At 35.5% G+C, this 18,314-nt stretch overlaps 1 protein-coding gene across 46 annotated transcripts in view; it reads right to left on the reverse strand.

Moving 5' to 3' along the window:
- Positions 1 to 18,314, reverse strand: part of Rims1 (regulating synaptic membrane exocytosis 1) — a 405,270-nt gene that overhangs the window by 114,076 nt on the left and 272,880 nt on the right. For 22 of the 46 annotated variants that reach the window (XM_074080134.1, XM_074080111.1, XM_074080145.1 and 19 more), the window contains 8 exons: positions 13,849 to 13,979; positions 13,274 to 13,445; positions 12,995 to 13,148; positions 11,858 to 11,929; positions 7,714 to 7,870; positions 6,594 to 6,719; positions 4,968 to 5,030; positions 720 to 797 (listed from right to left, as the gene is read on the reverse strand). In XM_074080134.1, coding sequence (XP_073936235.1) covers positions 720 to 797; positions 4,968 to 5,030; positions 6,594 to 6,719; positions 7,714 to 7,870; positions 11,858 to 11,929; positions 12,995 to 13,148; positions 13,274 to 13,445; positions 13,849 to 13,979 — 953 coding nt within the window. The remainder of the gene's footprint in view (positions 1 to 719; positions 798 to 4,967; positions 5,031 to 6,593; positions 6,720 to 7,713; positions 7,871 to 11,857; positions 11,930 to 12,994; positions 13,149 to 13,273; positions 13,446 to 13,848; positions 13,980 to 18,314) is intronic. The other 24 variants (XM_074080164.1, XM_074080156.1, XM_074080099.1 and 21 more) reach the window with 3 other exon arrangements.

An 18,314-nucleotide genomic window follows, 5' to 3' on the forward strand; every position in this document is an offset into this window, starting at 1 on the left:
TTTTGTTTAGAAAATGAAACTAAACAAATATTATGCTTAAATTGCTTTGCATAATTTTTTAAAGGATCTCAGACTGAAATATGACACCAAATCACACCTACTTATGAAAAAACTGGATACAGGAAGCACTAAAACAAAATGCCTAAAACTTCATTACCAAGAATGATGCTACACCAAAACAAAATGAAGGACATCCGAGAAGAAGTCATTTTACAGCTGAACTCTGTTGACAACAGCAGACAAGGGAAGTGGAAGACATCACTTCCAGGTGTTCTTACCTAACCAATGTTTCGTCAGTGAATCTCAATACTCTTGAGCTAGAGCATTGGTGATGGAGGGGAATTTCCTGTCTAGTCACTGATTTGGTCTTAGCATGTGCAGGCAGAATGGAGCTTCACAAATTAAAATAATACACAAATGAAATAAACATAAAATAAAATTAATTACTGTAGTTAAAATCAACAAATAAAACAACAAGTAAATGACAAACAGCTAGAGTTCTGACATTGGGGCTAGCAGATTTCATTTAAAGAATTATCCTATAATTATTAAGTTTTATAGTTAAAACAAATTTTAGATGTTATTAATGTAATGTTCCTCACTGTATAATTAATTTCAAAGGAAAATGCTAATGCTGCATAAGAATGTAAACTTTCTATTATTTAATAGGAAGGGAATTAGGAATTAGTTTAGAATGGGCTCACTGCTGAGGCTCTTACCTGTAGATATCCCAGTGAGAGCCGTTCTGTAATAAAGGCATCTTGGGCGGTAATGTTTTATAGTGCCTAACAAGATGTCTGGAGCATGGCAACACAAACACGTAGGAAACAGAAAAATATATATGAAGCAAATTTTACTAGGATATTAAGAAAGTAGGAAGCCTAAAAAGCTAGTTAAATGGATCTCTGATTTTTTTCTCAGAAACACAGTAATTATTTAAGGCAGCTTTAGAATTAGTAAAATATGAAATCACAGACACTAGATTTCATATATCCCAATTTTCATATATCCCAAATAATAATTTAACTGCCTTCATTAGAAAAATAGCTTCTCTTTAAATTCTATGAAGTTTTATTTACCAGTGTTAAAATTTAATATTTAATCCTTGTTTTAATATTATGCTGTCTTTATAGAACTAAACAACTCATAGTTGAGAGTAAAACCAAACAATTTATGGAATGCAATTGCTAAAATGTTCTAAAATCACGTGAAGAGTGACAAGCCTTATAGGCACAAGGCTGGTCACGGGACTGGAATGAAATGGAGAAAGGAAAGAACCAAGGCCCCGTGAAGCAGTGGCTGGGGAGCAACTTCTTTTCATCTAATCATGGGTAAAATTTACCATGGGAACTTTAGTGAGAGGTAAACCAGAATAGTGTTTTTCTTTTTTGTTTGGTGGTACTGAGGTTTGAATTCCAGGCCTTGTGCACTAGCATTTGAGCCACACCCTCAGTCCTTTTGTTCGAGATTATTTTTCTGGTAGGTCTCCATTTTTGCCCCAGGCCAGCCTTGGACTGCAAGCCTCCCACCTCCGCCTCCTAGTACCTAGGATTACAGGCATGTACCACCATTGCCTGGTTCATTGGTTGAGATGGGGTCTTGCAAACTTTTTGCCCAGGCTGGCCTCAAATCTCAATGCCCCCTGATCCCTACCTTCCAAGTAACCAGAATTGCAGATGTGAGCCACCATGCCCAGCACAGAACGGGAATTTTTAATTGACATAAAATTGGCACAAAAGGCCCAACTTTGCCTGAATCCTTTTAAAATCTATCAGAACTTCTGGACTGTCCCATTAAAGGCTCACTAAGTCCAGTCAATTAATTTCTTGCTAATTTAATAGTGTTCTACAAAGTTAATCATTAATTATGAAAATCCATCATTGATTTTAGTTTACATTAAAGTACAATGAATAGTGAAGGTAAACTACATTTACCAAGGACATACCGATATCAAATACCCTGCTGGTTTAATACATTAATGCTAATGGTCAAATCAAAGGAAATCCCTTGAAGCTTTGGCTTGGAAATGTACTAGAGCAGCATTTTCAAGCACACAAAAATTTTATTGAAAGTAAGGATTCAGCCTGCCTTAGGGTATTCTTTTCAAGGCCTAACCTTGAGCAAATATCTTTAGCCATAAAATCTACTTAGGAATTGTTTCAAAAATGATTTTTTTTCAGGAATTTTCTAAGGGAGATCCATGTACAATGGGAAATAGAATGGAAAATAGCATAAAATTTATAGTCTGAATGTATAAACACATTATCTTTGCCACATACTGGTTATGAACTGGAAAATTCAGGTTAAGACTACATTCCTGTTTCTACATCTACAATACAGGAGACATAACATCTACTCAACAGGCATGCTGTGAGGAGAAAATGCGACAATATGTACAAAATATCCAGATGAACTGAGGCAGCTACAATATCTTTTGTATGTTACCACTTCCTGAGAGGAGTTTTATGAAAAATTTATTTCATGATACACAATTTGGTACAAATGAATTAAATAACATGAGGCAGATTTTTTATTTTAGTACTTTAGACTTCATTAATCAGCACAGCAGGGGGATATTTTAATTTTTAAAGTTTCCAATATCTACTTAGCTAAAAATTATTCAATTGGTAGAACATCTCACAGAACAAGCTGCTGCATTCTTAGAAAAACAAATAGTTAATTGGAAAACATGAAACAAATTTGATTGTTAATCTTTCCTGTTATTTATCAAATTAAACTTCCTTAGCATTTTTCCTCATGTGTAAAATGAAGAAAGTAATATTCATATCATTTAAATTGCTGTTATAAAACTCAGATGAAGTACATTAAGTGCTTAATGCTGTGCTTGGTACTGAATAGGTGTTATTTTCCTTAGATTTCCTGGAGGGTAGTAATTATCATATTTTATTTTTTAAAAGTCAAAAATAAACATGATATGATATATTTTGGAAACTTTGGTTAATATTTCAGCCATAAGTCATACTGCTAATGAACTGCTGTAATTCATTTGAAATTAACCTAATTATTTATATAGCCATAGAAATCTATGGTTATTTATGTATACATATTTTGATACATATTTATTGAAATGTTTTTATAAATACATGAACACAAACACAAAAGATATAACATATACATACAGGTTTCATGTTTTCTCTATCTTCATACTTTTAGCATTGTACTTCAGGGAATGAAAGAAAAGGAAGTGTTTCAAAATTCAGGAATATAAGGGCAGTTGCTCAATTATGGTCATAATAAAAATACAATCAGCAGTTGAGGGAATCAGTTAAGTGCGACAGTTACTGCTGTTGTAAAAGATATCAGGAAGGAGGAGGAAAGAGAACACACTAGTGACATATTGTGAGTCTATACATTGGGCTAATCTACTGTCATTTCCTATCTTTTTCTTTTTGTAGTATATGAGTTACAGGGCTTGATCTGTCTCAGCTGCACGTTCAACTATTTTTATTTTGTACATATTAATATTATATGCACAGATCAGGACATAGTTAACCTACCAATTCTATCTATTAAACAAATAAGATTAATGGATTTTGGAATTATTAGCAAAATATCAATATTACAGATAAGATAGTATAAAATTATGCAGCTTAGTATATATTGTATTTTGAAGATATTTTACCTTTGTAAGTACAAAATAAGAAAATGAAAAATATATATTTTACTATCCTAAAACTACCCATTGGATGCCAGGCACACTTCAGGTACCTCAGTTGTAGTTACATCAAAAAAAAAAAATGAGAAAACTTCCAGAATTAGCAAACAAACCATTTTTATTGACAAACTGGCTGCCTCGAATAATAGTTATTGATACTCCTGGATAATTTGGCATTATGAAGAACTCGAGGTGATTTTTATAATATTTTTTTCTCAGTTGGCAAGCAGAACTAATATTTTCTCATGTTTAGCTGTGGCATACAAACAAACACAGCAGTAGTAATCACTGGGGCAATTTTAGCTACATAAACTTACTAGTCCAATCATGCTTATATTACTGAGCAGAACGTCATGTTCCAACATAGGTAAAATGAGTCCTGCACACTGCTCTGCATTCCATCCTAGGTCTAGCAATTATACCTCCTTCTTGTTCCTCTTATTTTTTATTGGGTAAAGTATTTGGAAGTGTTTCTGTGTTGATTTGCTTCTCTGACTCACTACTTCCTTATGTTTTATTAACTTCAAATTGATGACAAATATTAATACGCTGTAGTCTATGAATAATCTTTAAAACATTTTTCTTTCTATATGAAATTCAAGATATAATAAGATGAAGATAAAACATCAAGCTTTGAACTCTAATTTTGAGGTGAATATTACATTGTTTTTCTCCTAATCTGTAAAAAGGTATTGTTTTTATTATATGTTTATGGGAAAGTTTGTATTACAACATTTCTAAATTGGCAAGGATGTGTGAGTTAAGAAGTTAACAGGTCAAATTCTTTTACTATTTATCAAGATGAAAGCTGAAGCCTAGTCATTAAAAATGAACTGGTGAAGATTTTTAAAAAGTAAATAGAATAACATAACAGTAGATTCCAACAGGAAATAAAAAAGGCTAAAACAAGAAAAATTACAATTGTGGAAACAATAACACTGCCATGCACAGATCAGAACTCCTGTGACTGGACAGGTGTGGCTGTGTCTGTGTGCAGGGACTCACAATGAGCACTGAGAACTTAATTGCAGAACCTGGTTATTCCTCAGCTTTTCCAATGTGAGAACAGTTCTGCATAGGCTTACCAGTCTCTAGATTTTTGAATATAAAGATAGCAAAGTAGTTTGGCTGGATTAGAATTGAGATGGATTTGGAAACTTTTTCACAACCTCCACATAAAACAAAACAATTTTTGAATACTTGTAATAATATCACCGAGGCAGAGATGGAAGAATAGCAGAATGGAAAGAGTCATTATACACAGTCACCATTCCCAGATCCCTGTATTTACCTGGTAGTATGTAGGCATTCTGCACTTCGTCCTCGTTTTGCTCTGGGCAGCATAAGAAGCTCACTGCACAGACAGGATGGGTGGTGAGTGAAACAGATAAGTTATGAGGCATTAAATGACATGGATTATGCCGATGGTATGCCAATGAAAACATGAAAAGGGAAGAAACCAGATTGTCTGCACTAGCGTATTTGCTTGAGAGGTAAAACAAAAATAAACATGACAGCATTTAAAAAATGTAAACAATAAAGTACAAACATTATGGGTGAAGTCCTAGCTGTCGCCGATTTCCTACTGTGCTTCAAGATGATTTTATAGAATATAAAAAGCAAAACAAAACATTCCCCAACTAAGGTACAGGAATATATTTTAAAGTATAATATCTGAATATTTAAACATATATGTTTGACCTTTCCAATATTAATTGGAACTCTAAGTTTTTATTTCTTTTTAGCAACTTAAAACAGGATTAATTTTCTTGGCTTTAATAGTCACTGAAAATTATATATTTTCTTAATGAACTAGGAGTGTCTCTGATGAGGATTTCTATTTAAAATTGATACTCTTTCTGTATGTAAATTATTACTACATTGACTGCCTTGTCAAATAGCCCTTGATTCCTCCCTGAGCCTCACTAAAACACACAGAGGCCCAAAGAAATGTTGACACTGTGGCCTTCATTCAATTAGCTCAAGTGAGCAGTCTGGAACCCTATTCTTCAGAGAAGTTCCCTGTGCCAGGAAAAACTGTGACTCCCCACCCTGAAGGTCATGGCACCACTTCCCACAGCCTGTGACAATGCAGTAGGTAAGAAGCTCAACCTGGATTGTGACCTTGACTGTGTGGCAAAGAATCATTCAGCATTGCTATCATTTTCCCTCCTCACTGAAAGTTCCTTTACTTCAAAAAGCTAGAAGAAAACATTCATCAAGGTGAATATTATGAAGCTTCTTACCAGACCCTCACCTTTGGTGAGTATAAGCAAGTGGTAACTGAGAAGACCATTCACAGGCATGGAGAACAACAGATTCAGAATATAGACTCGCAGTAACTATTTCCATAAAAATACTGGCTCACAAATACAGAACTAAAGTACATAGTCGTATAAAAAAGAATCCATCTCAGTGCTTTGTATTTTATAGACATTTATGGAAAGACAGTTTATTTAAAGAGAGGTATGTAACATAATCATCGTGAATGAAGTTCTCACAGAAATTCTGCAAAATTAACTTTCCTTCTCAAGACCCATATCCAAATATTTTAATTAAGTAAATAACGTAATTTTTATAATTACAAAAATAGCATCCCCAACAATGTGACTCTTAAAAGAGAATATTGCTAATATAGGCTCATTTCAATAATTTAGGTCAGTGTCTAAGTCAACAACAAGCTTTGTGCCTGGCTAAATATAAAGTGTGTTTTCAACAAAATATCATAACAATATAATGTTGGCTCAGTACTTTCTAGAGTTGCATTTCTATTAGAATATCTTAATACTTATTCCAGCAGAGTTCAGTTTTGAGTAATGAAATACTTTCACTCTCAAACGTACAATTCCATAATATTTGTGTATATTAAATTAAAACAAAAAGTTCAGAACACAGAATTCATAATTTGGACATGTACCTGTCTTGTTCTGATAAATATTGGGTATCCACATCTCTGGCTCTATGATCAACTGGACTTCGGGAGGCATCATGGTGTCTGGTTGGAGAGCGTGACCTTCTCGTTGGATGGATTTCATCTAAGCTCCTAAAATGACACAAAAATTCATGTGTCAAAGTACCCTGGGTACTCTGTGTACACAGAGTAAGGGAGAGGAACTGCCAGTAAGTAGCAAACACATAACATGGCTTAAAAAGCGTTGGCATCATACATAAACCTATTTTAATCAATGAGTTAAGAGTGTTTATTCTCTCTGTTGCCTGTGCTACAATGTCTCCAATTTTCTTTTGCATCTCTGTCAAAAGAGGACATGACTTTTATCTATATAATTACTACTGCTGGTATGTATGCAGGGTAAGATGAAATAGAGCGGTATATTATGTATGCTTTATTTTCCTAGCATTTAAACTGCTTCAAAAAGATACCACTAAATCTCTTAAAAATACATTCTGCCTCTTAACTTATCCTCTTTGCCACTTCATTCTATAGTTCTGAATAATTATTGTACCGTTTCTACTGACAGGAGAGAAAACTTGCAAATAGAATACAAGACAGTAACTTAAAAGCTATGCTTGGAACATAAGCTTCTTCCACTCTCTGGATAAATTTTTCTTTGTTTTGCTTTTAATTTTTTTTATTATGTTTATTTTTTATCTATTTTTCTTTATTCACATATTCATATGTGCATACATTGTTTGGGTCATTTCTCTTCCCCCTTGCCCCTCGCCCCCTCCCTCTCCCTCCACCCCTCACTTCCAGGCAGAACCTGTTCTGCCCTTTTCACCAATTTTGTTGAAGAGTAGACATAAGCAATAGTAAGAAAGACATAGCGTTTTTACTAGTTGAGATAAGTATAGCTATACAGAGAGATTCCTAACATTGTTTCCATGCACAAGTGTAAAATTAAAAAACAAATTATTGCATAGGTTGAGTAAAAATAAAGCATTTTATTCATAAATGATTGTGAAAGAAGTAACCTGATTGACCAAACAATTATTTCATTATGGTTCCAAACATGGTAATTTACACTATAATTTTTTAAAAAGTACCGTCAAGGACACTGAGTCCATTTAATGCCTACCTCTGTAATGGCACATTTGGTAAGCGTGAACGCAGCCTTCCCTGATCATCACCGCGATGAGGAGACACTGAACGTGAGCGATGATGAGTTGTTCTTTGCTGTTCCGGCACTGTTAATGTGGTTGATTTACTTTCTCTAGCACTAGACCTATAACCCACTGGCAAGAGTATATGCAAAAATTTATTAGCATTCTACTTTAATTCAAACATTAATGTGGAAATACGAAATTATATTAAAGCAGCCATCAATCTATTAACATTAAATGCCATGCAATCCGTATTATTAGCTTATCTTCAAAAGTATTTAGTATACGTACACAGAGTGTAACATATACATGCATGAGAACAAGTTTCTTTTTGGTTCAAAGCTGCTAAGGAGATACTGAATATGAACACAACAGTTGATGCCTCAGACATGATAAGTTAGGATACTATTTTAATAAAGAATGAATGAGTTAGTGACTTTCAAAAACTTAAATCAAGCACTTGACAGTGAACTATAGTTTATATACAAGTTAATGCTTAGAAATTTGATGTATTTTAAATAAATTCTTTATTTGAATTTTCTTCTCAAAATAGTTGGACTGCAATCCTATCAATTTTAATTAATGTAGAGTGCAGTGGACTTAATTACTACAAATACTGATTGTGAATTCTGCAAACCATGGATAATAGTGCAATTTTCAAATGTAAGTAGTATAAGTAGTATGTGAATGGAGATGATTTATGGCAATAATGCAGAGAAAATTAACAGTATGAAAACATTAAATCTACCCTGCACACCTGAAACTATTCCAGAATTTTGCCAGTTTAACAGAATTTAATGCAGTTAATAAAACTGCAATTATAGATAAACTGTTATGGCTCTTCTCCAATGAAAAGAAAAGTTTTATCATCTCTGATTTGGTTAAGATAAAACAGTAATCTCCATAATAACAGTTTAGAGTTTAAAATTTTTTCATGAGGGTCATTGTTTTCTATGAGTGCAAGGAAAATAAAAACAATAATTTGGGTGAAAGGAAACAGTAGTTATATTTACAGTTACACAAAATGTACACAAACCAGGAAAATAGTAACTTAACTGGGAAACTAAAACTGTTGTTCATTTTTCCCTAGATAACTCTCGTATTATTTTTTAAATATGGCATGAAACATCATTTCTAAAGGCAGATAAATAATTTCCCAGTGGTTTATCTGATGTCACTGGATCCTCTGATGACGGAATTTAAGGTAAGAGGAAGATCTTGAGAGTTCATAAAGTGTAATTTGTCGGGTACACCATTCTGATGATGTAAAGTCAGTATGCATCTCATCTTTGTGTCATAATATTCAAAATATTTGACTATACTTAACATTTACAGGTAAATATGTATTTATAACTCTTTTATCTATTTTACAGTAACTTGGTTTTCTTTTATTATTGACAACATGTACTCTACATTCAAGACCATGAGTGTGAGGGGACTGCTATCAAATGCTCACCTGATGTTTTAGCTGGATCAGAAATTAGGGATTTTCTGAATTTGTTGTAATGTTCCCAAAAGCTGTTACCAGCTGTGTCACTTCAAATTAGAGCATTTTCAGTATGATTTTATTCTCCTTAATCAGCTACAATTATTTATTTTAAATAACAATAAGTATAAATATAAGTTAATAAAGTGTAGTTCTGCAGGTCTCAACAGTTTTCAGGTCCTGTTATGTTTATCTATGTGGAAAAAAGTAGTAAATCATGCAGCAGGTTCTAGAAAAGCCAACGTATCAGAAAATTTAAAATTTGGCTGAGGTAGAATACTCTGAACTAAGCTTTTGAGTTTCTTAACGACATATACAACCAGGAGGTTCATCTACATAGATTTTCTCTTCACACAGGATGTGGGAAAATGTAAGAACTATTATTGTAATTAATTTCTAGAAATATAGGGAAATGTGTTGTGTTTATTAACTGAACCTCCCACTTCATTTATTCATGTATTGCTCATTTTATCAGTGCCTCATCTTTTCTCTGTATTTAGAATGTACTGTATGACTTTAGATGTTTATTGTGTGACTTTAGACACTAGCATATGTCTGTGCATTGGGTCAAAGGATGGTATATCTGAAAATATGACTGGATTACATGATTCCCTTCATATATTTATGAACAGACATCTGAAACATTAAGTATTATTTATTGGTTATATATTATTAGTTATAGTCTATTAAAAGCTAGGCTCAATGCATTTGAAAATGCTAAATTAAATGAAATTGTTACTTGAAATGATAATTTAAATGTTGCTTCTGCAGGATAAAAGAGATTATGTGTGTTTTCCAGCACCGTGACAAATACAGTACTGGACATAAGTACATTTAGAATTCAGTGTTCTTTCATGTTGCCAAGGCAATAATCACATCTACAGTGGGCCTATACCCCATTTTGACTTCTCAGAAGGCAATATCCATTTGATATCCCAGAAAAAGGAAAAACAAACTCATCACATTAGTAAATGCTTATTTAGTTGGCTATTTATTCTTTCATTCTGTCTTGCCTTGTCATAAAAAATAAGAAATTTCAGGTGAATAAAATGTAAGAACCACCCACAGAAGGAAATTTCATTTACCTTAAGGGTGATTTTGTCACATATCATGACTTTCCTAGCAGTAATAATCTGACTCCTATTTGAATATGCTAATGGATTTAAATTTATAGTCATTTTTAACACTTAACTTCATAAAAACCAATATGCTATTATATTTTGCATCAAAGTTTCTGTTGAGAATGTGTATGGTCCTTTAAGAAATAAAAACAACAACCAGAAAATGTTATACGTATTATTCAAAATTCTCACTGATAGTCTGATGTCAAAGAATAATATGTAGGTATTTAGATGTGCACAACACTAGGTTTATTATTTTAATCATACTTCCATCCTATTTTTGTAGTACTGAGGATTGAACCCAGGGCCCTGCCCATGCTTAGACAAGTGTTCTACCACTTGAGTCACTCCCCCAAGCCTTCGGTTAGTATTTTGTTTTTTGAGATAACAGTGTTGTTAGCTTTTCCTGGGCGCCCTCAGATGTCCTCCTGTCTCTACCTCCACAGCATCTGGAATTATAGGCATGCATCACTACACCCCACTATTTGCTATTTTCATACATGACTCAATACTATATTTTCTCTGGATTATAAAGAGCAAATGAAACATATTTTAGAGAACTCCCCCACAATTTTCCCTATGTTTAATGAAGCTGTATGTATCTCTCTAAATTGTGAACCTAGTCACAATGTGTAGACTCTATCAATTTTGCCAACAGTATTGCCCTCAGATTAAGTGCATCCACATCTAAAAAATTACATAAGGGAATATTTATAAATACTATTCTAATGAACTGGTTTTAATAAATCATATTTACATGTCCCAGAATTGTCTCTTTAATTAATTCTTGTTTGAATATTTGCTTCCTTTTTTATGAATAAATCAAGGAAACAGTATAGGGTTAGTGCCAAGAAAGTAAGCTATTACTATTTGATTTTACACATTTCCCTAAATTTGAAATGTAAAATGTCATGAAAAATTTACCAACTTATACAAAGGCAAAAATGTTTATTTTGAATTCATACAGAATCTTTCTAAAGCATTTTCTTATTTTAAAACACACACATTCTAGATAGAATTGGTGGTGAGCACATCACGAAAGCATTAAAAGCTACAGCCATGCCACATGCAATTTAGACCCTGCCATGCAGATTTTCAGTATATTCCATGAAGTCTACAGAATTTTCAGAAATGGAGGGAGAAAAATCATAGAAATATAATATAAAACACAGGAGAATGGCATTTTTATGTGATTAAAATTAACCATATCCTTTCAAAACAGAATTCACATTTCACTTGTGCTCAGGGCATCATGAAATAAAGATCCGTTGTACCTGACCGGTTATGCATGTAAGGGAGAACCTGACTAACTTAATACAGATGCTAATTGATAGATGCTAGATCATTTTAAACCTTCTTAGCCATCTGAAACACAAGTCACCATGGAATAATGTGATACTGATTTTTCTGTCCTATGGCTCTCCAGTTCAGCATTCTGAAGAAGTCTGGAGGTTGACAGAGAGAACAGGCAAAGCAGCACAGTGAAGCAGAGCCATGCTCTTCCCCACGCACCTGGCGGAACTACTCCAATAGCATCATCAACCTCATAATCCGAGATGTCACTATCACTGATTCGCTGAGATCCTGCACAACAGTAAGGCAAACAGATACCTCTGTGTCTGGTTGGTTTATGAAATTGACAAGGTCAATTTTTCAAAGCTAATTACATTGCTACTCAATATTTTTGACAAGAAAAAAGAAAGTAAACACTGAGTCAGTTTTTTAAGAAATAATGTTTGTTCTCTAATATTTTCCCAGAATTTCCTCCTTATAACATTATGCTGAAGACATGAAAACAATGGGACCATGCAGAGTAAGAATTTAACAATTCAGATTACTTAATTAAAATACTCTAAAAGTATTTTGGAGTAAAAGCCTGAAGCAAAGCACATCACACAAAGTACCTTTCTTCCTCTGCACTTTAGAGGATGGTACTGAGTGGAAAGGTTCACAGAGGTCCCCTGGCTGGAAGGCTATTGAGCTCAAGGCAGTGAAAGGGCATCAGGACCCTGTATAAAATATTTACATTTTGCTTCCAGATTTAGCCACTATATTTCACCAAACATTAATTTTGAGGAAATGCTTTATCAGGGAAGCATTAAAGCAAAATATTCAATTATATGAAAAAATCTGGCTCCAGATTACCAAAATATGTGCCTTTTAAGTTTCAGTTGTTAAATCAGAGATTTTCTCATAACTCAAAAATCACTGGATAGTTCCAAAGAAAATAATTTTTCCTAACCATCAGGTTAATTACAATATACTTACTTTGTCATGTTTTTAAATATATATTTCTTATGGAAAATAATATAAATATCCTTGATAGCCATAAAGTTATTAAGACCTTACATATAGCAACCCAGTAGTAATGACAGAAATAACTGCACCATCAACCAATCAACAAATTAACAGTTCTATAAAAGAACTATTATTCACATTTTGTGTACATATATATGTACATATATGCATAATTTTATTGTGATAATGTAGAAAATAGTTTTGCTGAGTATCTTTTATAGATGAGCAATGTTCCAATAGTTTGAACTCTAATAAAACACATGAAAAATATCATGAATGTGTGAATGTTAATCCTTAATTAGGTCACTACAACATAATCAATTTTTGATAACTCAAAAGACCTTAACCTACTCTGCAGCTTTTTGCTAGAGCTTTCTCCGTGCACGTGTCGCCTTGGCATGAAAGGTGACGGCTGAGGCAGAGGCAGTGAGGACTCATCATGTGACTGAAGTTTATACCAGTGTGGGTCATCATCTAGCAGAGCCGTCTCCAACTCTATGAGGATCTGAAAAGGCAGTTCTCAAATTAAACCAGGCATGTTTGTCAAAACACTCTCTCAAAGTAATCATAATTAATATGTGTCACAGAACTCATTAAGCATTTGACTTGAGTCTTTACAATATACATCACCTCTCCGAGAAATTCACTTTCTTCTTCTTGTACTCTTGGTTGATCCCACACGGTTATTTCTAACATTCGCTCCCTAAAATCTCTACGATGTACATGGGAATAGACAAAAGTTTGATTCCATTTTGGCTCTAGGATTTTCTTTACTGTTTTGGTCCTCCTTTTACTTTTATCACTGAAAAATAAGGATGTTTTGTAAATGAACAAGCAAAAACAAGTATATGCTGCCATCTACTGTAGTTATATGTAATAATGTCATTGGTGTTTTTAATTTGTAACATAAAAGTCTGAATAGATTATAGATTTAATATTACTACAATTCCAGTTCCAATCTTGATGATGTATCTCTATCAAATATTAATAATAGCATAAACAACATAAGAGACACTTAAAATGGACAGATTATTTTCTAATAAAAGAGGGTGTAGGGGGAGGGATTATTTTTCAGTAATGACAGAGTTTATTCCCTGAGAGAGAATTATTTATTACATTTAGAAAATATAATCCCAAAAGAAGAAATTCTGCATTTTTCATTAGCATCGATTCTAACAAAATTTTCTTCTACAATTATTCACTACCTTCTATCTGGAAGAAAGTACATTTTTACATAGGGATTCCTGGGACGGCCATCAACTCTAGGGGGAAGATCTGTTGCTTGCAGAACATTTACAATCAGCTGGTGTCCTACTTTATCATACCATAGCTTCACCTAAGAGCAATAAAGAAAGAAATTATTATTTGTGAAAATCATGAATAATTATAAATAGTACATAAAATGTTAAACATATATTTATAAAAGAGACATTTTAAGATTGCAATATAAAGGAATTATAGATATTCGTTCTGAAAAGATTACCAATTTGAAAGCATAATTATGTGTAAGTTAACTTTTTTCTTTACACTTTTAATGTAACTTACAGCTGGCAAACTTTCAGTATTATATCTTATGTTATAGAAATAAAACTTATACTGTTTTTAATTCAGGGACTATTGAAATCATTATTCTGGTTTTTAAATTCTAAATACAAGAGTTTGGTGATTATAAGTGTCTTGATCATAGGACGTCTAAATGTATTTTCCAATGTATCCATCAGAAATAAGTTTTGAGATTAAGACACAAGGGGTTGGAAGAGATCAGGAAGCTTCTATGTTGTGTTCCTATTTTACAGCAGGCATTGCTAAGTATTCTCCACTTAACTTTTTATAATTAACCTATTATAGGATAATTTACATTTATGAGAGAAGAGAGGAAAACAAAGGTGGGCTCAATAACATAAATGATTCCTTCAAACTGCATGAAGACCGAATGACATTTAGAATGATGATTTCATGAAAAGTAGTTTAAAGAAAAATGGGAAAAGAGTACACATTGTTGTCAAAGTCCTAAGGGTCAAATGTCAGCACTCAGCAGTGAAAGTTACATGTGAAACCAAAGGTACCACACAACGTCAACATTTTTCCTTTAACTTAGAAGTTACTTTTGACTTTGTGGTTGAATATGAAATATAAATAGGAGCTTTTCTTCCCATTTCCTGAATGGGGAACAGGAAGTGTTGTTCCCCCCATTTCTCCCTACTTTATTCTGTTATACTAAAATAAATCTTGCTAAAATTTCTTCAAAACAGAAATATAAATACACATGGTTAATGTAATGGATATGTGTTGGAAATACTTAAGAGCCATGATAACAAGTTAAAATTCACTGTGAGACAGTTTCACTGGTTAAGATCTGGATCTGTATGAAACGCACTGTCTGATCCTCAGTTAATACCAGATTATGTTTTTTATAAAATCAAAATGGATTTTCATCTTCTTAAAACATAGATGAAGAATAAGAGAGATTCACATATATACACTGAAAAAAAAGATGTCAGAACAGATAAACACAACAAGTTATACTGAGATATATATTAAAGGGAGGAGTTAAAACCAAAAAAAGCTTTTGAAAATGATGGCTTATATTTTCTTTTACTCATTATATCAAGAAAAGCAGCAGAGACAGACTATAAAGTGCCACACAGTATCAAAAGAGAAAAAAGCAATTGTTTGTAGAATAATTTGAAGTTGATATTTTCTTAAGACCAATGTTCCATTTTCTGCTTTCATCCACACAGATGTGGCTCATGTTAACCACAGTTTCTTAACTCCAGCTTTCCCCAGATCACACGATAAGGCAAAAGTGAGGGAAATAGTAGCTTTTCTAGAAATGCTATCAGTGCTAGCATTTCACTAAATGTCTCAGGAAGATAAAAAGATGAATGGCAAATTTAAGTTTCTCAGACTCCAGGCTTATAACTAAGCAAATTTATCATGATTTTCTAAGACAATTATGTGTAAATGACTTATATACATTTTTAATAGCATACCAAAAGCAATGGCTATTATATTGTTGGGTCTGGAGACCTAAGGCAGATGAGTGGGTAACCCATCGCCCATGGAGGGCACTATGATTCCTGCATCCTGAGGAGATGGAGGCCTGCATTCCTGCATCCTAAAGAAGAGATACAGATCTGCCACAGGGCTGATGAGCAAAATGCTCTCAAGATTATTTCCCCTCCCCCAATAAAGGTGCAAACCAAACCAGTTCACCTGAGAAAGCCTGCAAATCCATGGTCAATGAGAAAAACCCACCTAACCCAGAGTTAGAACGTCCATAAAAGCCCCAGCCTTCACCTGAGCAGGGAGCTACCAGCTTTCAGGCTCCGCTGCACTTCTGTAGCTGTAGCCTTTCCTTTCTCTCTAATAAATCCTACCTCCTACACCAGCTTTGGCTCATCATTCAGCTGCCTCACCAGGCAGTGCTCTGGCCTGTGAAGGCAGGGACCCTAGACACCAGCATGTAACATTTTGGTGAACACGAAGGGAGTTCCTGTCTTCTGGACCAAGGTCGGTAACTCTAGAGCGCCAAACCAACAGGGACACGCCTAAGGTGCGACCACTGAGTGTCTGGCATCCTGCTGGATGCTCCTGCTGGGGGAAACCCACTGCTGAGGACTAGCCAAAAGCAGACCTCCCTGTGCTGCTCACCCTGCCTGTCTCTTCCTGTCTGCCTGAGGGACCTTCCCATCATGGTGTCAATCCAGCTGCTCCTTGCCAACTCTGGCCTCAAGGCGATTCCAGCTCTGGGAGAGCTCCTGCTCCCTCCCTGTGGGCCGAGAACAAGCCCGGGGTTTATTGAGTTATGCCTCATGTTACGTTGGTGGAGTTCTGATTGATTATGGCATCTGATGACTGTTTCTGTTTCCCCATGTCTAATGCCCCTTTTTCCTGAGACAGTGACCTGAGAGTGGAGGTTTCGTGTTGCTGAAAGCATGCCAGTACCAGTCAATGGGAGCGACCCAGAGGCACAGGTGATGGCTAATCCCTCAGGCATGTGTCATGCCTCCAGGCTCTGCCTTCCCCTCCCTTACCTAAGATGTCAGCACACCTTTCTGCCTCCTCCATGGTCTCACCATGTGTCCTTTGTCTCTGTCTGCCTTCCCCTCCCTGGGCTTACTGGGACCCTGCCTCCCATGAAAAACTTGTAACCTGGTACCTTATGACTTAAGTTATTCCAACTAGTTTGTCAGGCTTCTCAATCTAAAGTAACATTAAATCACCTGCTAGGCAAAAGTGCTTACAAAACTGTGGCTGCTGTGCTCACGCCCTAACTCCACCCCCACAAGGGGAGGAGGGAAAGCAAACAGGCATGCTTGTGCACAGGATGCCAGCTTCTGGACACAGCAAAAATGCCTGCCAAAGCTAAGAAAATCCATAAAGAGGACTCAGCAGCACATCCTGGGCCGCCAGCCACACATGGCTGTGACCCGCCTCCATTCCCCCAAAAGGGACAAGAGGAAAAATAAACGTGTGCAGGCGCGCATACACAGGAAAAGGGAAGGGGTGACAGGCCGCAGGATCAGGCCTAGGCAGGCAGGGTCACTTGTCCCGGGTGTGTGGTGGGACAGGGACAGCACCTTGTGCAAGCCCTGCTCCCAGGACTCCAGCCCCACCACACAACTCGGGCCTCAAACCCAGCCCTTATAAGCCGATTATTAGCTCAAGGTTATGGTCTCAAAAAGCACTAATGTCACCTCCTGGGAACAGTGAAATGGGCATTACTGTGGTCTCTAAAATTCTCATTTAAAATTTGCTAGACTTTTGGCCTCAGCATAAGTTTTCCCTTCAAATATTAGCACTAGTCATCCCTTGTGGTACTGTGATTGCCCCGGGATGCCCTCTGAACGTCCTTCTGTAACTTTACAGATGACGTATTCCTTTGTTAAACAGCCTCTCCAACCAGTTCACTTTCCCTGGTCCTGACCATGGATTGGCGGGGGGGGGGCAGGGGGAGTCATGGGACAGGGCGCCTGGACTTGTTAGTAAGGTCATTCCCAGTCAGGATGCTGACAAGCAGGGAGCTGACCCAGTTTATTGTTTTCTTGTCTTTCTAGATGGGACCTGCCCCTTCCAGTCTTCTGGTCTGTCTATTGACACGTTGAAAGGAAATGTTGGAAGCTTTGTACTGAGGCCTGGCCTCAGTATACCTTGGGTGACCAAGAGAAGTGGCCTTCACAGGGTTCCTTAAATTGCAATACCATACTCCAATTAGACCTTTTCTGTAAAAGGGAGGAAAAGTAAACCGAGGTCCCTTATATAAATTTTCTTTTATCTCCGAGACCACCCAGATTGGCACCATCATTGCTATATAGGTACTCAAATACTGGCCATTCTTTGTAAGCCACAGAATAAACATGGGGAAGGAGGACCAGAAAAGCTCATCAATGGCAAGGCCCCCACCCCTACTGCTCCACCCTTTGCCCTACCTCCTAAGCCACCCCAATATTCAGAACCTCCTAATTGGTGCTTCCCCTTCAACAGGCAATGGTAGGAAGAGGGCAAATCTATGTCCCTTCCAGTTATCAGATCTAAGAGAAATTAAAAAACGTCTGGACTCTATACTGATGCACCTGACCAATACCTTCAAGCCTTTACCTCTGTGATCCAAACCTTTGAATTGGCATGGAAGGACATTATGCTTCTATTATACCAAACTCTTTCCTCA

The sequence above is a fragment of the Castor canadensis genome, chromosome 1, assembly GCF_047511655.1.
Source record: "Castor canadensis chromosome 1, mCasCan1.hap1v2, whole genome shotgun sequence".
Lineage (NCBI taxonomy): Eukaryota > Metazoa > Chordata > Mammalia > Rodentia > Castoridae > Castor > Castor canadensis.